This window comes from Zonotrichia leucophrys, chromosome 13 (genome assembly GCF_028769735.1).
Source record: "Zonotrichia leucophrys gambelii isolate GWCS_2022_RI chromosome 13, RI_Zleu_2.0, whole genome shotgun sequence".
Taxonomy (NCBI): Eukaryota; Metazoa; Chordata; class Aves; order Passeriformes; family Passerellidae; genus Zonotrichia; species Zonotrichia leucophrys.
In genome coordinates, this window is record NC_088183.1 from 6512928 (window position 1) to 6533286 (window position 20359).

Sequence of the window (20359 nt, forward strand, 5' to 3'; positions counted from 1 at the left end):
AGAAACCAGAGCTCTGCAGGCAGAGCTGGAGCAGGGTGTGGAGAGCAGGATGCATTTTTGGAGAGGCCAGCCCAGTGATGGAGAGGAGCACTGGGGATGAAGGTCTCCATCAGGTGGCCAGATTCGAGCATGGCAGCAGGAGAGCAGCATGGCTCCAAAGCCCTGCAGGAGCAAATCTTGGAATGGCTGGGAAGAGACACATCCTAAGGACATCCTGAGGCCTCTGGGACAGGACTGGGACTGCTCCTCCCTGCAGGCGAGCCCCCAGCCCAGAGGTGGAAGGTTCCACCCAGAGCTCCTGCTCCCCTGGGATTGTCCTCAGGCACCCAGCGTTGGGACCACTCAGCAGTTCCTGCTTGGGAAAACATTATCAGCAAAGCACAGCCTGTTCAGCATGCAGAAGTCTGACACCCCCTTACCCTCAGAAGGAAAAATGTCGAGGAAAATGAAAAAAATAAATGAATAGGGAGAAGAGCAGAGAGGGAGAAACTTTTCCTGGAGAGCCCTGGGGAGGGAGGCAGGGCGCTGGTGGGGACGGTGCCATCAGCCCTGCCCGGGCGAGGGCTGGGCTGCAGCAGGGCCAGAGCCCTCCCTGGAGCACGCAGAGTCACGCGTGTGGGGCTGAGCACGTGTGGCAGTGCGGGGGTGGCACGGGAGGGGGCAGGTCACATTGCCGAGCGCACGGGGACATGAACGCGCCGCAGGTGGGAGGCACCGGGAGTGAGGAGGGGGCTCAGAGCTGCCCACGGGCACCCAGGGGGTCCTGGCAGTGGGGGGCTCCTGCGCCTGCCTCTGGGGTTCCAGGGGGTCGCTGGGGGCTGGCAGCAGAACGCTGCAGGAGGAGAGCACTCCCACAAACACCTGGGTGCACCGGCCCCCATGGCAGCCCCAGCTCCTGCACAGCCCTGGCGTGGGGAATGAGCCCCCTTTTTGTGGAGTAGCATGGGGGGGAGTTGTGCAGATGCCTGGAGGTGTTTTGGGGACCGTGGTGTCCCCGGGGCACAGATGGCACATGAGCACTGCCTGCAGCCCAGGTGAGGGTGCCTGGGGTGCTCTGCCCGTGCCAGGGCACAGCCAGGGTGGGTCTGGAGGTCATCAGCCCTTGGGGACTGTGGCCCCATCCCTGTGCCCTTCCCTGGCTGGGAATCAGTCCTGGCTCTGCCAGCAGGGTCCCCTGGATGGGACCAGGCAGGAGCAGGAGGCTGGATGCAGGGATGCAAGGTGGGGATGAAGGTGGGTAATGGTGCAATTAATGGAAAAGCCATTAGACCTTTCTCCTCCTCCCCCTCCTCTTCCTCACTCCGCCACTTGCTGTCCTCCTCCACTTCCACCTCCTTTCTTCTCTCCCTCTCTGCTCCTCCTCTCTCCCCTCTCAAAGATTTCTCCCTATTTTTGTCTGGTTAGAACCTTTTCTTTTCCTTTTAACCCTTCCATGGCAGTCTGAAAGGGAACTCAATCCATCTCAGCTGCCAAAGGCAATGGTCTCCCAGCTGGCATGGGGAGTCCCTTCTCCTGTTGTGAGGAGGGCCCTGCTGCTGCAAAATCATCCAGATTTGGGACAAAAGCTGAGTAGAGAGCTCTTCTGGGGGAAGTCAGCAGGTGGAAAGTGCAAGGGGTGGTGTAGACAGAGGGGGTGCTGCTGGATCCCCAGTGAGGGCTGGTGGGGACTCAGGGAAACCCCTTCCCTGAGGTTTTGGACCTCACAGCTCCACTTTTATTGCACTTTTTGTGCTTTCTTATGCTCAGCACAGCAGAGAGGCGACTCAGCAACAAAAAGTCCAAGGACTGGGGGGCCAGACCTTCCTCCTATTCCCACTTTGAAACTCCCCCCTTTCTACCCTGGCTTGGGCAGCCCAGGGCACAGCACCCCAGGACTCTGTGCTCCCCTCTAGCTGTGCTTCAGGCCAGGCTGCTTGCCTCTCTCTGGGGGGACCCTCAGGAGCTGCTCCAGGGCCCTTGAGGGTCACAGTGGGCAAAGGGGGGGTGGGAGCAGCCAGCTCTCCCTGCAGTGTGATCAGGGCCAGCCCCTCTGGGGATCCTGGCTGGAGGCAGGACGGTCTGGGGACCTGGGGACCTGCCATGATTTCTCCAGCTTCTCCTGACACACTTCTGCTCCATCTGCTCCCTCCTGCTGCAGCGTGGCCCCATCCACAGCCCCCAGGGCCCCCAGGATTGCTGCTGCAGGTACCAGCAGGGCCTGGATTTTTTTTTTTTATTGGGGGGGGGGGGGGGAGATAAGCAGTTGCTGGGGTGACAGCATCCTCCTGCAACATGGAAACCACGGTTTCCATGGAAACCTTTTTTGCCCCAATTATTTTACCACTGCCACAGCCTTTAATTTGCCATTAATAGTTGTATTTTAGGTGTCCCCCCTGTGCAGCAGGGGGGTGACCCCCGGGCAGCCCCCGGGCCGGGTCCCCAGCAGGGCCCCGGTCCCCCAGAGGGCGGCGGGGTTTGGAAGCAGTTGCCCCGGCAACAGAAACAGGGCGTTTCTGGCAGCGGTGGTCACCATGGGGACGGCGATGCTGACGAAGGCTTGTGAAGCTGAGAAGACAAATTGCCCTCATCATTATCTCTGGGCTTGTCAATCAAATATATTCCCTTATTTACCTCAGCGAGGAGAGAGCCCCGGGAGCACACGGAGAGGGAGGGAGCGAGAGGAGAGCTGCTTGCCCCAAACTCCGCACTGGGAGGGAGCATTTCCAGCCCCTCAGGATGGCCACCATCACCTGCAACCGCTTCACTGAGGAGTACCAGCTCTTTGAGGAACTGGGCAAGTAAGTTGGAGATGGGGCTGGGATGCTCAGAGCGGGGCTGTGCCCTGGCTGGGAGAGAGACTCAGCGGAGCTGGGAACTGCTGGAGATGAGGGAAAGGAGGTGGGCATGGGGAGAATGCAGCGGGAATCAGAGAGGGCACGCGAGTGAGGAAGGGGGCTTCCAGCCCCTGACCTGCTTCTCTGTCCCTGCCTGAGTTCAGGGGCTGCTGATGGGGGCTTGGCTGGGGGCTTGGGACACCCCAGAGGGCTGGAGTAGCCTGGGAAGGGCTCGGCTGCCCCTCTTATGGCAAAGCTGCTCCCAAAAAAGGAGGCTGCCAGCTCCCTTGGGAAGTTCCCCAGCCGGGAGGAGGGATAGGACAGCTGAGGAGGAAAGCCAGAGCAGTGGACACCCCTCACATTTCTGTAGGGAATTTATCTGTGTGGATTCACTGGGGCTTACCTACACCTGCAGGAGACCCATTGTGCCTGGCAGCCCCCGGAGAATCCTGGTGGCTTTTGGAAAGATGCAGGGTATTCCCCAGCCCTGCCCCAGTGCGGGTGAGCCCTAGCCCTGTCTGACCCTGCTCTCCTGCAAGGGAGGGCTCAGCTCCTCGGGTGCAGGTGACATCGTGTGTGCCTGGATCAGTGTGTGTGTGTGTGTGTGTGTGTGTGTGTGTGTGTGTGTGTGCAAACAGAGCTGCCTCTACCCAGCAAGGGGATCCTGGGGAGCACTGAGCACCCCGGGTGCAGCAGGGGATGCCAGGCTCCCCGTGTGGAGGGATGCAGGGATGCTCCCGTCCCGCCCAGCGTGTGGCTGTGAACGGTGCAGGAGTGAGCAGGCATGTGCCTCTGTTTTGGTTTCTGTGCCTTTTTTTGGAGCTGGTGTGTAAATCTGGGCCGTGTGGCCGCCGTCCCTGCGGAGTGGCTGGCAGTGTGCTGGTGGGCTCGGGGTGCCTGTGCTCTGGAGGGGAAGCTCTGCCCATGCAGAGGCACAGGGATGCTCCGAGCCCGCAGCCCTGCATTGCCCAGCACGGAGCAGCCTTGCCTGAGCGTGTGCCCACCTGCACGTGGGCGTGTGAAACGGGGGCGAGGGAGAGGGCAGAGATGGGGGAATGGAGAGGCTGAGACAGGAGGACTTTGTGCTGCCTGGGCTGAGTGCTGCTCACATTCCCCAGGCAGACTGTGGCACTGGGGTGCTGATTTGAAGTGCAGCTCCGTGGAGGCAGAGGGACCCCCCCTGTCCTGGGACATTCAACCCATCCCTGTGGCATCAGGGTGACAGAGAGGGGCTGGCAGACAGCAGGAGATTGGGCTGGGGAGTGGGTCCCTGTGGCAGGGACAGCCCCAGCTGGCACTGCAGGCAGGAGGATGGGCACCCTCCGGGGAGCTGGTGGCAAGGTGGGATGTGGGACCTGCTTCTTCCAGACTTTTCTCGGCTTTTCAGGGCTCTAGGGCTTTGTGGTGGTGGCCGGAGATGGGCAGATGAGGCAGTGGCTGTGGGGCTCTGGCTGGGCAGAGGAGCCTGTGGCAATGTGGAGGGGAGTTCACAGGCCAGGAGTGATGGGGGAAGACCATGAGGCTCCTGGAGGTTTCTGGGCTGCGACGCTTTGCTGGGTGGGTGCTGACTGGAGCGCTGAGCACCCAGGCTCAGGGGCTGCCTGCATTGCCTGGCACTGTGGTCTCAAACCACCTGGACAGATGCATTTTAAAGGAATAAAGGAGCAAAGCCGGCGCAGCAGCTCACCCGCCCCTGTGAGCATCGCCCCCAACCACGCCAGTCCTGGGATGAGGCAGGGGCAGCAGCCCCAGCTCCCTGCATCCCACAGCTCTTCCATCCACTCCAGAGGGCAGCTACAACAGCAGCACTGAGGTGTTCCCCAGTTAGGGGCTTCACCGGGTTAGCCAAGGTGCTGTGGGGCTGGTTGGGGATTTTCCACTGGGATGCTTTCCAGCACATCCTGGCACATTCAAAAATCAGCGCTTTCCCACGGGGAAATTTCTGCTTCATGGGCTTGGAGAGGGAAATCAGGACGAAGTGCCGCACCTCTGCTCTGCTGCGGCAGCTGCTCGCGCTGGAAGTGCCGCTCCTGCTCCGGAGCGATGCTCCCGGTGCAGCCGTGGTGGCTCTGTCCCGGCAGGGCTGGGCAGGACGGCTCTCCCCGACCAGCGAGCAGCGTCCTGCAAGGATTCAGAGCAGAGAGGGTCCATCCTGAGTGTGCTGGGGCGGCTGCTGTGGGGCACACGGTGTGTCCCCAGCCCGCCGGCAGGAGGGCAGCTCTGGCTGTCGGGCTGCTGTACCCACCCCGTGTCTCTGCCGTTTCCTCGGCTGTCACCCACCCTGATAGCCGGGCAGGGAGAGAGCAGAGATGAGGAGATGACACAAACCTTATGGCAGCACCACGGTGGGGCTTTGTGGGCAGGCAGAGATGGGGAGGGAGATCTGCGGAGTCTGCCCTTGGCACATCCCAAGCACGGCAGGACATCTGTCCCGAGCGGGGCACCCGGAGCGGGGAAAGCCCACTCCTGCGGCAGCCCCCGCAAAGCTGAGCGAGGGAAGGGAGGGAAGGAAGGGAAGGAAGGGCTGCTCGGATCCCCCACGCTGGCAGGAGAGAATCAGGCGGGGGGCAGCGGGGGGGACACGGAGAGCATCCTGCCCACGGCCCCCCGGAGTAGGACAAACATCAAGTGCAGCTCCATCGGCGCCTCCAAAGCCGCCCCCGCAGCAGGTTCAGGGAGAGGCTGGAGACAATTACCGTGCCGAGCCGTAGGATCAGCCCCTCCGCTCCCGGAGCTGCAGGAGAGGGGGCTTATTAAAAAGGAAAAAAAAAAACATGGAGGAACAAAAAATCCCCAGCCCACACTCTTCTCTCTAGAAAGGAAAAAAATGCCTCGGAGGAGGAGGAGGTGTTGAAGAGAGGGAGGGTGGCAGCAGCACAGCCGGGCACTGGCAGGGAAGGTGTGAAAAAGGGAGAAGCAGAGCAGCCTGGTGGCAAAGCCGCTCCTGAGCTGGTGAGGAAGGCCCTGGGGACAAGGCACGGGGTCAGGCCTGGCCTAGGGATCAAGGGACAGGGGCTGCAGGGCTGGGGCTCAGCAGTGCCAGGGCTCGGGGCTGCAGACAGGGCTTGTGCTGGGCTCTGGCTCCAGCATCACCCTGCGGTGGCAGCCAGCCAGGTGACAAGGACACGGTGTGTGCCCATGGCCCTGCAGGTGATGGACCTGCCCTCTGCTCAGACTGGGACGTGCTGTCTCATCCAAGCCCGGCAGAGAGGGGCATCCTCAGCTGCCACCAGGGTTGGGGTGATCCCCACCCAAAAACCCAGTCCTGGGAGCTGCTGCCCATGGCCAGGGAGCAGGACATGATTCCTTCCTTCCTTCCAGAGAGGTTCTTGCAGCTCAGGGGGGCTGAGCTCCCTGCTGGCACCCCCAGCAGTGCCTGCAGTGCTCCATGAGCCCCTGGTGTGGAAGGGGATGCTGCCTTTGCCATGAATATGCTGTATTTAGATGGAGCAAAGGGGAGCTTTTTTTTTCCCCCTAGGATGGAAAAATCCTACATGGAGCTGAGTAGCAAGGGAGCAGCCTGGTACAGGGAGTAGAGCCTGGCTGGGGGTCAAACACCCACTGGCTGTGGGTCAAACACCCACAAACATCCATCCCTGTCCACTGTGGAGGGTTCCTGACCAATGCAGAGCCACTGAAGGACCCAAATGGAACAAGGATGGGGATATGGCAAGCTTGCTGTACCCCTGGGTATCCTGCACCTGTATCCAGTGTTTCAGGTTCCACCCATCCTCCAGGCACACAGGGTTTTACTTATGCTTTACAGACCACAAATAGACATTTGGTTTCTGTTAGGAAGGTCTGGAGGAGCCAAAAGCCAGGAATGCAGATGGGGGTATGAAACAGTCGCTTCCCATGGCTCCCTCTTTTGTGCTGTTCAAATCAAATAGGAAGATGAGCAAGTGGCTGTGGACACTGGGACTAGGAGTGACAATCAGTCCCCAGCCTCCAGTGGGTCTGGAACACCCACAGCCCTCCAACCTGCTGGGTTCTGCAGTGAAACCCCCAGCTGGGGCAGAGGGACATCCCTGCTTGCTGCACTCTCTGCTGCAGACTGTCCTGCCACTGCAGAAACATCACACATGTCTTTAGGAAAAAAAAACAGAGAATATGAGTCCCAGGGATCCAGAGGAGCCCACAAACCCTGCACAGTGTGGGGCACCCAGCGGGATGAAGGGAACGAGACCACAGGACTGCCGATAGCTCTGGCCTGCCTACCTATGGCCAGCTAGCTATAAAGCATTTCGCCCACCCTTTCCAGTTAATTCTTCCCCAGTTTTCAGGGATATGAACAGCTCAGCTCTTTGAGCAGCCAGGATGAAATGGCAGGACGGGGAAGCTGGGAAGCACCAGGATGTTTTCCCCCAGCTCCTGCCTGGCACGTGCCATGAGCGATGCTCTGAGCGGCAGCGTGGGCTGCCAGCCCTGCTGGGGCTCCATCCCCATCCCTCCACACCCGCTGCTCGCCTGCTCTCCTAAAAATCACATTCCAACCCAAATTGCCCGTCTCCACCCGCCCCCGCCGCTAAAATCAATTATCAGCCGCTCTCGGCAGCCCGAGGCCTTTCTTTGCTCGGCAGGGAGCTGGAGCGGGGTGAAGGGGACTGGGGGAGGGTGGGGCAGGAGGTGGGATCGCTTTTGATAGTTGTTATTTTAGCGATTGGAGAGGTTTGGCAGGAAAGGGAACCTGGCACAAAGGTTGTGCTCAGCAGGGCTGGAGCGTGCGTGTGTGTGTGATTGCAGTGCTGCAGCTCCCAGCCTTGCACCAGCACTGGCAGTGCCAGGAGCTGGCAGGACTTGGGGCAGGGGGTACCAGGGCAGGCAGGAGTGCTTGGAGTGTCCCATCCTCGTGCTTGCTCGCCTGCCAGATCCCAGCAGAGCTTTGCACGTGTGCAAGGTGCAGCATCCATCCCTGTCCAGCTGGGCTCCAGCCTTGCAGGGTTCCCTGGGCTGTCCCTGCCTGGGTGACAGTTTTGCACTGGGGCACAGCTGCCAAGTCCTGCTGTGACTGAAAGGTCTAGAACAGGGAGAGCCACATAGACTGAAGTGGCTGAGAGCTACGTGGCTGCAGCCACAAGGGTTTCCCCTGGGAACCATTGCCCCCAGTAAACCACTGCCCCTTCCCTCCTGGCAACAGGTAGGGCAAAGGCAGGAGGAAGAGGAGGAAAAGTGCACAGTGCCTGGGGTGTCCCAGAGGAACACGGAGGGGAGAAGCCCACATTCCTCTCTAGGTCTGCCTGTGCCTCCTCCCATCATTCCTCAAGGACACCGGTGCAGGGAAGCTGATCCCTCAGGCTTTACACAAATCCCTGCCCCAGTGAGCACCTATCCCCATCCCCATCCTTGTCCCCACGCCCCTGACCCCACAGCCTCATGAGGGCTGAGCTGTGCCTGCTCCCACACCAAGCCCTTCAGCTCTGGCTTCTGCTGTTCCCAGGGGCGCTTTCTCCATCGTCCGGAGATGCGTGAAGGTGCTGGCAGGACAGGAGTATGCGGCCAAGATCATCAACACCAAGAAGCTCTCTGCTCGAGGTAAGCACTGAGGGTGATTTGGGGAAGGAAAGAGGCGAGCAGGGCTCATATAGGGGAATTTGCCCCCTCTGCATGGCGCTGGGATGATGCCTTTGATGTGCAATGAGGTGGGGGTGTCTTTGATTGAGGGGGACCCTTCGTCCCACCCTGTCCCCGCTGTGGTACTCCCTGAGCTCCCTGATGGATGGGGTGAACATCCCGAGGAGGTGTCTTGGTGGCTGCTTGCCACATCCCATCTGATCACAGGGATGCATCTGCAGCCTGCCCGTGCCAAGGCTCAGGGGAACTCCCAGACCCCAATCTGCCTCAGGAGCCAGAGCACCCCATTTCTGTCCCTGAGACCCCCCCACCACCCTGCACACACACTGCAGCAAAACGATGGTTACAGCGTTGCAACAAGTCGGACCAGCTCTGGGTGCGGGGTAGCACAGTTATTTTGGGAGCATAACTTCCTGAGAGGGCCCCTGCTGACTGACACCCCATCCTTGCTCTGGGGCCTGTAAGTTTTCTTACTCATATACCTACATCAATGAAAGGGGAACATCCCTTCAGGTGGGGGTTTGACTTCATTTCTACCTGGAAATGGGCCCTCACCCCTAGCTGTTTTCTTCTCTGGTGGAACATATTGGCTGTTTGCTGCTGGAAGAGGTGCTAGAGGGTCTGTCCTGGTGGGTCTATCTCTAGTGAGGCAGCACAGAAATCATTACCCAGCCCTTGCCCCAAGCCAGGGACCCCTCTGCCCCCCTGTGCCGCAGCTGGCAGAGAAGCTGTGGTGAGGAGGATTGAAAGGATGAGGCAGCAGATGCCGTGTCCCCGCTCCGGCTCCCCCCGGCTGCCGGCAGTGCAGGATGTGTGCTGGAGGAAGCACCCTGCCAGGAGGGTTTAATTAACCTCCCTCGGTGTCTCTCCCAGTTCCACTGCTGACCTCCGAAGGCAAAACTGAAATGCAGAAAAGAGCGACAAGCTCCTTTCTGACCTGGAATTAAACCAGCATGTCGCAGGGTCCCTCCCACAGCGCTGCCAAAGCGGCACAGCACCGGCACTGAGCCCCCGAGGTCCTCCAGCACGGATTCCTGCCCCTCATCAGGCGTGCAGATCATTTTGTGCCTTCCAAGCCCAAGGCTGGGCTCTGGGCAGGGTGTGCAGGGCTGGGCTCAGCCCTTGGCTCCTGCCCGGCTTCCCCAGCTGGCAAACGCCTCCCAGCTTTCAGGGCTGCCTGGAGCAGCAGATTGAGCCGCCCTCCATGTGCTCCCTCCTGCCTCCGCTCGCCTCCTCCGGCTGTTTGCCCCTCTCTCTTCTTTCCTGGGGTTTGTGCAGTCCCTGCAGTGCACAGCACTCTCCTGGAGAGGTTTCACTGGGGTTCTTTTCCCTGCTCTGCCAGCTGGAATCACCAGTGACTCTGGCTAATGGTGTGGAGCCCCCCGTTTCTGCAGTGCTGCCAGGGGGGATGGCACCTCCCCAGAAACAAAGGGCAGGCAGGAGAGAATTGGAGAGGTGAGAGAAGCTACAAAACACCCCCAGTCATGGTCTGTTCCTTTAGACATCCTCCTGGCTGCCAGCACAGAGGGGCCAGGAGGAGAAAAGGTGGAGATTTTAAAGGAAAAATGGGGTTTGGTTGTGCAGGAGCTGGGTTTGTGGCATAGGAGAGGCTGTAACCCACCTTCCCAGTGAAGTGCTTGCCCCACTGGTCACACTGTCCCTCTATCCCATCCCCATCACCCACCCCACAATGCACTTTAGTTGTGAGAAAATCCTGAGCTCTAACCCCTCCTTGTCACCCTGTCCCACCCTGGGAAGGCTGTCACCCATGGGGGAGAACACTGTGGGGAGCTGAATGAGGCCACCAAGGTTATCTCAGCCTTTAGCTCACAGCCTCCAGCACAGGCTGCAAAGCTCACCCCAGGCCCAGTGTGCCTCTGGGACAGGATCCTGGCCCTGGGGAGGCTGCAGCCCTGCAGAGAAGGGGCTGCTCTGCCTTCACGGCTCAGCGGTCGGAGACACCCAGGTTTGGTTTGATGCAGAGCGAGACTCTGGGGTGTGAACCTGCAAGGTAGCAGTGAGAGCACTGAGAGACAGCAGCCCTAATTATATCCTCGCTTGTCCTGGCTGCTGAGTGCCTGCACAAAATGCCTCCAGTCAGGCACCTCCATGCAGGGCGGCTGGGTCAGGTGTGAGCAAGGAGAGAGGGGCAGAGGATAAGAAACAAAACGATGTGCAGATTCATTCTGAGCTGTCCCAGGGCGGAGGATTTTTTGGCTCAGCTCAGCTTGCTTTGCCCAGAGCTCTGTTGTCTCACATCCCCAAGGCTGCTGAAAGCTGGGGAGTGGGACCTGTGCTTCCTGTTTGGAGAGAGGCACTGGTTCTGAGATAGGGCTCTGCCATGTAGGAGAGCAAAGCCCTGGGGTGGAATGGCTGACGATGGCGAGGGGGAGTGAAGCCCATAGCCTCATTTCATCCTCACACCTCTCTCTGGTTCACTCTGCCTTCAATTGCTCAAATTGTACCATGCGAGGCTGGCAGGGTCCTGGCTGATTGCCTGTGCCTGGGTGAATAGGAGAAAAAGGAACAGCGCTGCCAGCAAGGATAACCCAGGCAGATCCAGGGTATTTGGGAGGTGATCAGAGATTGTTCAGCAAAGAGAAGGGAGAGGGGAGAGTGAGGGATCATTCCAAACCCTAGATTGCCCATGGCATCAGTGCCTGAGGGGCTTAGCCAAGGACTACATCTGTGCTGGGATTGTGCCCAATCGTGCCTTGATGCAGAACTTATCCCAAAATCCATTACTCTTTAGCAAAAAAAAGCTGCTCTGTCCCCCCAGGTTTCCTGTGCCAACACCTCCTCTTAGAGCCATTGATTTCCTTTCCTTAGATCCTAATTTATGGTTGTTGCTTCTTTCAGATCACCAGAAGCTGGAGCGAGAAGCCCGGATCTGCCGTCTCCTGAAGCACCCCAACATTGGTAAGTGCACCCCATGGCTGGTGCTCCATCCTGGCTCCGCTGCCCTCCCCAGCCAGGGCTAGGGCCTTCCATCCATCACCCAGCCCTGCCTGCAGCAGCACGGACTGCTTGTCCCAGAGCCCGAGAAGGGCTTGGTGTCATCCTGTCGGGCTGATCTGCAGAGCCATCCCTCCTCTTCCTCATCTCCAAACGGGGTCATGGGGAAAAATGCCCCCACTGGGCGCAGCGGGGCTGAAGTAGGTCCGGACTAACCCACTTGGCCAGAGCTCCCTCGGGGAGCAGCGGAGCCCCAGGAGGCTGCAAGAGGCTATTTTTGCTGCTCTCCCCCCGCTCGGTGCCGAATTGCCGTGCGTGCTCCAAAAAGCGGCTGCGGCTCGGAGCAGCAGCAGCGGCAGCGCGGGCCGTGTGGGAGGAGCGATGGCGGGGGGAAGCGAAGACTTTCCCACCGACCGTCCATCTGAAAGTAGCCTCCTTCGGAAAAGCTGTTTCAGGAAAACTCCTGAGCCCCTGCAAAAGACAAAAATAGGCCAGAAGGAGAGAGAGAGAGAGAGGGGAGGGGAAAAAACTGCAGTAAAAAAAAAAAAAAATCCTAAACTCCATCATGGAAGTGATGCTGATGCAGGCTCTTGATCCCTGTGGATGGTCTGGGTGAACCCCCTCTTCTCTCTGCTGCACCCCAGGATGTGCCAACCCCAATGAGATCCTGCAGCTTTAGGGAAAGCATTTGGTGGTTTCTGCAGCCCTCTGAACCCACAGTCGGGAGCTGGGAGCGTTCCTGTGTGGCTGAGCTGCTCCCTGGCCCCCTCACTGCTCCGGTGACCTGGATCCATCCTTCCCCAGGAGCTGCTGCAGCAGATTCAGGGAGCTAGAACCAGGGCCACTGGGACAGGCCATGTGGCTCCTGTCCCATAAATATTTCAGTTCCAAAAAAGACTGTCAGCTTCCATCTGTCTCGGGCACACGGCTGCGTGGCAGGTCTCCCCTTCGCTGCCGGGCTGCCGGACCCTGCAGCATTCCCCAGCCTCTGCTCCAGCAGGACCAGGAGCTGTCCTGCAGGGGTCCCTCCGGGGCCTCCAGCTCCTCTTTGCACCAAAATACATGCAAGGATTGCCGAGACCCGAAGGAACACACTGCAAAGTGTGTGAGTAGGAAGAAATGCTAAACCTGGAGGAGCTCACCGTGTGAGATCTGCAGGATGGCACCTGCAGCTTCCCCGGGTTCCCAGCTTGGCCACAGCTCTTTCCCACCGCTGTCTTCCACCCTTCCCTCTCCATCACCTTCCTGTGGGGCTGGCAAGGTCTCTGAGGACCAAAACACCTCGTCTGTCCTTGTCCTTGTCCCCCATCCCTACACTACCCCTCTCTGTTTGGCTGTGACCTGGCAGCTTCATAGCTGCAAAGGCTGGAAGGGGTTAACAGCATGAGATGCTAACAAGCCCAATCTGCTGCTATTTATACTCAGGAGGCTCTTCTCCACCCCCCACCCCACACCCTCTTTCCTTTCACCCCCCTCCACTGCTCCTGCTGCCTGGAAACTTGGGCTTGCAGCTTCCACAGGCGCTCGGTACCCACACAGGAGCTGGAATGAGCAGTGCACTGCAGAGCAGCCTGGCCTGGGGAACAGGAGGCACTGCTGCTGGAGGAGCCAAAACAGCTCTGTCCAGCCCTTCCTGGGGAGAAGCACCCCAGCTGCCAAGGGGCTTTGCTGTCCTCTTACTTGCTCCCTGCAGGGAGGGAGGGTCCTTCCATCTTCCATGAGATGCCATGCTGCAGTTCCTGGAGGAACCAACCTGTGCTCTGTGCCATGCCTGCTGGAGAGCTCACATGGAAAGCTGTGCATGGGCAGTCAAAGGCAGGCCCAGGTCCCCTGGACCCCACAGCACACCCACAGCACTGAGTGATATACTAGGGAGAGCTGTTTCCATTCAGGGAAATCTTGCTTTATTGGGAAAACTTTGGCTGCACTCAGCCCTGGAGTTTGAACTGCAGGTACTTGTCCTCTGACTCTCATTTCTGAAGCTGTGTCCTGCTCCTGCCTTGACTCTCAGCTCTGAGCTGGAGTGGTTTGGCCAGTGTGGCTCTCTCTGACTATGGTCAGTAACAGATACTTGTAGGATCAGGCTATATTTAGAGCAGCTGCTCCCTCTTATACCTTCTTGGCTCCTGGCAGCCACAGACTTTGGGACTTCCCAAGCAGGGAATGGATCTGGACCATATGCTTATGGTTTTGCTGGCCCTATCCACACCAAACTCACCTAATCCCTCTGAGAATCCTTTGGCTTCTGTGGGATCCCAGGCATGATACCCCCAAATCCCCCCCAGGCGAGATGAAATGGGAGGAAATGTGTTTCTTCCAGCAGAGGAAGGCAGAAAAGCTGGGGCTGTATGTTGGAGAAAAACAAAGCAGACACAGATGTCAGAGCACAGGGGATGTCTGCAGAAGCCAGCAGACAGGAGGGATAACTGGGAATGAGACGAGCAACTTGTGTCAGTAGCCAAGTCCACAAGAGACACAGAAAAGATTTTGACCAGCCCATCTGTCACAATAGGACACGAAATGAACGACACGGTAATGTCCAAGGTGAAAAGAGAGTAGTTTATTTCCAAACTATATATTATAAAGTCTATATTTATAGACTTTCAAAAGTGACCATGGATTGGAGGATGAAATTGCCACCTCTCCAGCCACACTGGTCAAACCAACAGTCCACCAATTCTCTCCTCCTCCAGAAAGGAATGCAAAACAATCATTATTTACAGGAAAAGTGCCTGAGAAACTCCATTTCAAAAATATAAACATCAGAAGGCTTAGAAGAACAGGGTGACACCCATCCCTTGTTTGCTCTGTGCCCTGGCCAGGTGAGGTGACACTGCTGGCACCATGCTCTTGGCAGCCTCTGGATTTGCCCATGGAGCTTGGAGACAGGAAAAGGAGCAGCAAAGTGGTGTTTGCTGGCCTGGCAGATAAGAGTGACATGGTGCAGTGTCTGTGCTCAGTGCTGGGGTTGTTATCTCCCCTGGCTCACACTCAGTCTGGAGGATGTTTCCATATAGGGCTCAGCTGATTTAGATGCAGTAAAAGGGGCTAGGAGTAAAAACTCCCACAAAATCTCTCACCTGAATGTTTCTTTTTTCTTCCCTGATTCCCAACATTCTCAAATATGTTGAAAGTTGTATCAGGCTGAAACCAGGTGAGAGAGAGGAAGCATTGAATATTTATAGCCTCAAGGGAATCAAACAAAATACAAGGTGGGGGCAGAGGATGCTGGAGATGTGTCTGTTTATCCACCCCACCTGTTTCTGTGCCAGTCCCCTTGCTGCACACCTGCCTGCTAAGTGTGAGCAGGGATCTGAGCCTGAATAACCAGAATGCTGCAGGGTGTACCTGGCTGCACCTGGCAAGGGGTGTGCCCAAGGGGAGAGGGTGTCAGGAGATGGGGAAATTCATCCTGTGGAGATTCCCAAGGAGAAAAGGAAGGTCATGAGCAGAAAATAAAAAGCCCTGTGAGTGCCAGAGTTGTTAGCTCAGCTCCCTGCTGAGCTCTCCCTCTGCTCGGGCACCTCTCCTGCTGGGACTGGGGACACCCATGCCTGCAGCCTTCCCAGTACCCAAGATAGCCCAGCAGCTGCCTGGAACCCTGGCCAGGCACAGCCCCGGGGCATTCCCAGTTTGGATGTGATCTTTGAGCCTGCATGACTGCCTCAGGCTGGGGCCAAGGCTGGGGTCCCCTGGTGAGCAGGGACCCCCACCCAGCCAGTGGCAATAGCAAGAGGAATAGCCCTGCTGTGCCCCTCCCCAGCTCCTTCTCGTGCCCAAAGGGGAGCAGAGGCATTCCCAGGGAGTGGGGTGGGAGCCAGGTGTACCCCATAACCCTTCTGTCTCTGCTGCAGTGAGGCTGCACGACAGCATCTCTGAAGAGGGCCACCACTACCTGATATTTGACCTGTGAGTAATGCATCCCCTACCCACAGCAGTTCCGTGCTGCCCCAGGGGTGACCTGACCTCCCCCTCACCTGAGCCCTTCCCCAGGCTGGGTTTGACCCAAACTCGGGTTCCCCAGGCCGGGCAGAGGGCAGGTCCCTGTGCTGCAGCCCCGTGCATGTGCAGTGCCATTTTTGGGCGATTGCCAGGGCTGGGTGTGCTGTGCTGTCAGTCAGTGCAGCCCTGTTCTCCTGCAGGGTCACCGGCGGGGAGCTCTTTGAGGACATTGTGGCCAGGGAGTACTACAGTGAAGCGGATGCCAGGTGAGCCAGGCTGGGGAGGGGACAGGAGGTGTCCCCTTCTCCCACGAGCTGCTCCCTCCCAGGGAGGCCTTTCTGCAGCACCAGCTCGTTCTGTACTGGGAGGTGTTTTACACTCTGCAACACATACTCATAGTCTGGAACTGTGGTGCAAAAAAACCCCAAACCACCCAAAATGCTCTTTTTAGCTCACCCAACTCCTGTGCCAGGAGGTGCATGTGCTGCCATAGCACTGGTCTCCACTTTGGCTCCTGTGGCGCTCCCAGCCATTGCCCACAGCATCCTCATCTCCAGGATGCTGGGGTAACCAACATCTGACCTCTCTGTAATTGAACAGGGTGCTGGGGGCTCCCTGCTCTGGGGGCACCAGGGCTCCCCAGGGCTCCCCAGGCTGGCAGGGAGGAAATCCAACACCAGGCTGGTGGCCAGCCAGGGCCACAATAGCACAGACACCCTACAGATGTCACTCCTTCCCCCTGGAGCTGCATTCCAGCCCTCTGCAAGTGTTCCTCTGGCATTTGCCACTTGAAAGCACTGAGGAGGAGCAGTCAAGACAGGCTGTGCTGGAGCTCTGCTCCCTCCCACACTCTCACTGGCACTTTCCAGGTACCTTCTGCAGAGCCATTTCAGCCACCCTGCAGCTCATCCAGGGGACAGTATTGGTCTCACTCTTTTGAGGGGACATGATCTGGCCCTCCCCAGTCTCCAGATATCACTGTGCCTCTTGGCTTTGCCCCCAGGCTAAGCATAGCCTGTATGTACATCCAAAGGGGTGGTAAACTCTACACTGCCTCTCTGCATGGAAATATCCTTTATTTCTAGGCAGAAAACAATCTCATTTAATGGGCTGCCTGCACTGAATCCACTTAGAGCCCATCCACTTATTAGTGTCATACAAATAAAATAAAATACATGTAAATAAAGACCTTCTGCCTTGCACATAAGCGGTTTTGGAGCAGAAGTGATCAGTGCCTCTGTCTTTTTCCCTTCCTGTCTCACGCACACAGCAGAGCTGAAATGTAATGAACTAGATATAAAGCAAGCAGACACAGCAGAGCCACCTGCATTAGAGGAAAGCAGGGAAATGGGGCTGGGGCAAAGGTTGCACAGAGCACATCTGCTCTGCCTGGGTTTGGAGACCAAATCTTTGCTGGTATTGTGGTTCCACTGTTGGTCTCCAGCTCCCCGCCTCCAGTGCTGCTCCTGTGGGGTCCCCACGGGCTCAGCTGTGTCCCCGAAGCTCCTGCTCACCATTATTTGGTGCACAGCAGCTCTGTTAGCTTCCTGCTGGGTTAGAACTGCTCCCCACAGGTGTGTGGGTGTCAGTGGAGGGAGATGCTGAGCTGGGCTGCAGGGCTGCTGATGGGGAGAGGGATGGGGCGAGGGTGAAATGCAGCAGAATAGAAGTGTCTGACAGAACTCTGCCCCACCAGGCACTCGTGTGAGCTTTCTCCTCTCTCCCACAGCCACTGCATCCAGCAGATCCTGGAGGCCGTCCTGCACTGCCACCAGATGGGGGTGGTTCACCGGGATCTGAAGGTAGGAGCTGCAGGCAGAGTGCCTGTGGGAGGACAGGGGACCCCATCTGTGATGCAGAGCACTGTGGAACAACGCCCAGAGCGCTCCAGGGTGCTGAAACAGCAGGGAGGAATGCGTGCAGGGCTGCGGGAAACCCACAGAGCACAGACCAGCTCCGGAGTGAAATGACAAAAGGGAGATGGGGTAGGGAGTCTGGGATCCAGGACAAAGAGCAGGACAAGGCAGTTGGGGAGCACATCCAGATCTTCCTCTGTGCTCTGCTGGGAAGCTCCCCCTGCCAACAGCAGAGCCCTGAGGGGTTTTCATTCCTCTCCAACCCCCCATCTCCTTCTGCAGCCTGAGAACCTGCTGTTGGCATCCAAGCTGAAGGGGGCTGCTGTCAAGCTGGCTGACTTTGGCCTTGCCATCGAGGTGGAGGGCGACCAGCAAGCGTGGTTTGGTGAGTGGGACTGGCCTGAGGTGGGGCATGGTGGTTCAGGGGGGCTCCAGGACCCCAGCCCAGGGTCATGGGAGAGCCCAGGAAGCACTGTGGGTGAGCAGGCTGATGTGGAGCAAACAGCTCCACGGGGACTCTGTGAGTCACCGAGGTGTTCTGGTGAGATGGACAAGCTGGCAACAGGGCCAGACCAGAGGGGGGAAAGTGCTGGAAGTGCACAGCAGAGCACTCCAGCCTTGGGCACCATCTGGGGTTTCACAGTGGCAGAAAAACACAGTTTGCTGTGGCCTCGGGGGTGACAGAGGTTTCTGTCCCGGGGGTCAGGATGTCCCAGCACAGGGGCTCTCTGTGCCTGGAAGGGAGCAGGCCCTGCTGATGAGCAGGGCACGGGGCTGGGCCTGGCGGCGGCAGTGACAGGCTGTGTGTGCTATCTGTGCTGTCTGTGCCAGGTTTCGCCGGCACCCCGGGATATCTGTCCCCCGAGGTGCTCCGGAAGGATCCCTATGGCAAAGCCGTGGATCTGTGGGCTTGTGGTGAGTCACACCAGGGCCGGGCTGGGCTGAGCTGCGCCGGGCTGGGCCGGGCGGGATGGGATGAGCTGGGCGGGATGAGGCAGGCTGCTCATCCAGCGTGTCCCAAGCTGCAGTTTCCAGTCACACCTCAGCGAAGTCAGGGTGGAGGTTTTACCCAGGAGATGGCACATCACCCTGGGCAACACACAATCCAGTGGGACCCTTCTCTGAAGCATCACCCCCCTGTGAGTGCCTTACTGGGAATTATGTACCCAAAGCTCCCAGTCAGGCGAGACACTGCCTCTTTTCCCTGTGGTGCTGGTGCAGTCAGGCAGTGCCTCCCTGCAGTTGCAGCCAGAGGGGAGCCCTTTTCCATCCATGATGGGGAGGAGGCATCACCCACCCCTGCCAGGGTACCCACTTTGGGCTCTGCATGGTGGCTGCCAGAGCCCTGAACCTCCCCAGGTGCTGAACTGGACCCACCAAACAAGCCTTTTGCTCTTTAAACAGTGAGCAAATCTTCATGTTTCCCTAATTTCTGTTTTTCTGCTTGAGCTTGGTCAGTCCCCAAGGCTGTGTGTGCCCCTGCTGCCAGCAATGAATTCTTTCCCACTGATCCCATCTCCTCTCATGGGCAGGTGTCATCCTCTACATCCTGCTGGTTGGGTACCCACCCTTTTGGGATGAAGACCAACACCGACTCTACCAGCAGATCAAGGCTGGGGCTTATGATGTGAGTGGGTTTGTCTTGCTGCCCCTTTCACAGTCTCCTCTCTCTCCTGCTGTCCCTGCCTCGCAGCCTGCTGCTCTAGAAGAGCAACCAAGACAAATTCTGAGAGATGGGAACAAGCACTTTCCTCTGTCCTGGTCACAGAGTGGTGACCTTGTTGCCATGCCCAGTGAACACATTGGCACATTTCAGGGCTTTGTGGGAGAGCCTGAGCCTTCCAACTTCCTTCTTCCACTCCTGCTTTTCGGTTTTCCACCTGGCAGCTCTTTCCAGTGGCACCATTTCTCCACCCTGTCCCAAGTGCAGAGGGGCTCTGCCATGTCTCACCCTCATCCCTTTGCTTTGGCAGTTCCCCTCCCCTGAATGGGACACGGTCACTCCTGAAGCAAAAGATCTCATCAACAAGATGTTGACCATAAACCCCTCCAAGCGCATCACGGCCGCCGAGGCTCTGAAGCACCCCTGGATATCGGTGAGCTGGGGCCCAAGGCAGAGAGATCTGGGGATTCACAGGTGGGGAACATCTCACTGGGGATCACTTGTTATCAAACATGCTGCCAGCTCTCTTCTCCATCCTGAGAGGATGGTTTCCTGGCAGGGTTCCTCTCAGTGCTCTCACAGCAGCATTTTCCTTGAGGTTTTATAGCAGAAAAAAGCTTGTGAGTGCAAACAGCATGTTCCTGGGGGACCTGGTGATGGGAGGGACACACAGGCTCCCTGCCCTGGTGGGAACTGACTAATTTCTCAGTGCCATGCTGTGCTGGGGGGGTCTTTCTTCAGAGGCAATGGGAGTAGGCTCATGTTTATCCATCCATGCACTCCAGCAATCCCTGCACCCTTCACTGCATCCCGCAGTTTCAGCTGCTGGTTCTCACTCTGAATCAGATCCTAAAGGCAGGAGGAGTCTGTGGGCTTAACCACACACATGCAAACCCTGAGCACATTGCTAAACATGGCTGGTCAGCCAAGGGCTTAACTCAGGGGGCAGCCTGTTCTCCACACACTCCCACCACCAGAGCAGATCCTGCTGACTCCAAAGCTTCCATCTCCCACTGCCCATTAAACTTTTATCTGCTGCTGCTGCTGCAGGCAGCTCTGGCCCGTGCCTCGGCCGTGGGAGGTCATACACGTGTGTGAGCATGTGAGAGCCAGGCTGGGGGGCCCCTTCCCCCCAGAACTGCTCTGAGGCAGCTCTCTCTCCCCCCAGCACCGTGCCACCGTGGCCTCATGCATGCACAGGCAGGAGACTGTGGACTGTCTGAAGAAGTTCAATGCCCGCAGGAAGCTGAAGGTAACTCTGTCCAAGCTGGCTGCTAAATGCACAATCAGATCATTGGTGGGCTTGTTCCCTGGTGGGAAACGACAGGGTGGTGTCTGTGGGCAGTGGTGTGGGGGTGATGGGCATTCCCCATTGTGAAGGAGGGGAAGGAGATGGAGTGGGGTGACAGCTTCATCTGGCTGGGGTTCCCAACTGCTCAAAGAAAGCCATGGTGAAGGAAAGAACTGAGTCACACTGGGCACTGCGTGAGGACTTTTCCACTGGAGCCAGTGTCCAGGTAGTTTCTTTTTGGGGCTGGCCTGAGAGGCACAGTGAGACC

At 58.1% G+C, this 20359-nt stretch overlaps 1 protein-coding gene across 2 annotated transcripts in view; it reads left to right on the plus strand.

Annotated features, from left to right (window-relative positions):
* The first annotated feature begins 2531 nt into the window (after positions 1-2531).
* CAMK2A (calcium/calmodulin dependent protein kinase II alpha) overlaps positions 2532-20359 on the plus strand; it is a 31639-nt gene continuing 13811 nt past the window's right edge. Inside the window, exons 1-11 of one of the 2 annotated variants that reach the window (XM_064724745.1) lie at positions 2532-2777; positions 8251-8345; positions 11244-11303; positions 15194-15248; positions 15482-15547; positions 17011-17083; positions 17420-17522; positions 17969-18052; positions 18670-18764; positions 19111-19233; positions 19969-20052. In XM_064724745.1, the coding sequence (XP_064580815.1) occupies positions 2716-2777; positions 8251-8345; positions 11244-11303; positions 15194-15248; positions 15482-15547; positions 17011-17083; positions 17420-17522; positions 17969-18052; positions 18670-18764; positions 19111-19233; positions 19969-20052 (900 nt within the window). In that variant the 5' untranslated portion in view covers positions 2532-2715. The remainder of the gene's footprint in view (positions 2778-8250; positions 8346-11243; positions 11304-15193; positions 15249-15481; positions 15548-17010; positions 17084-17419; positions 17523-17968; positions 18053-18669; positions 18765-19110; positions 19234-19968; positions 20053-20359) is intronic. The other variant, XM_064724746.1, reaches the window with a different exon arrangement.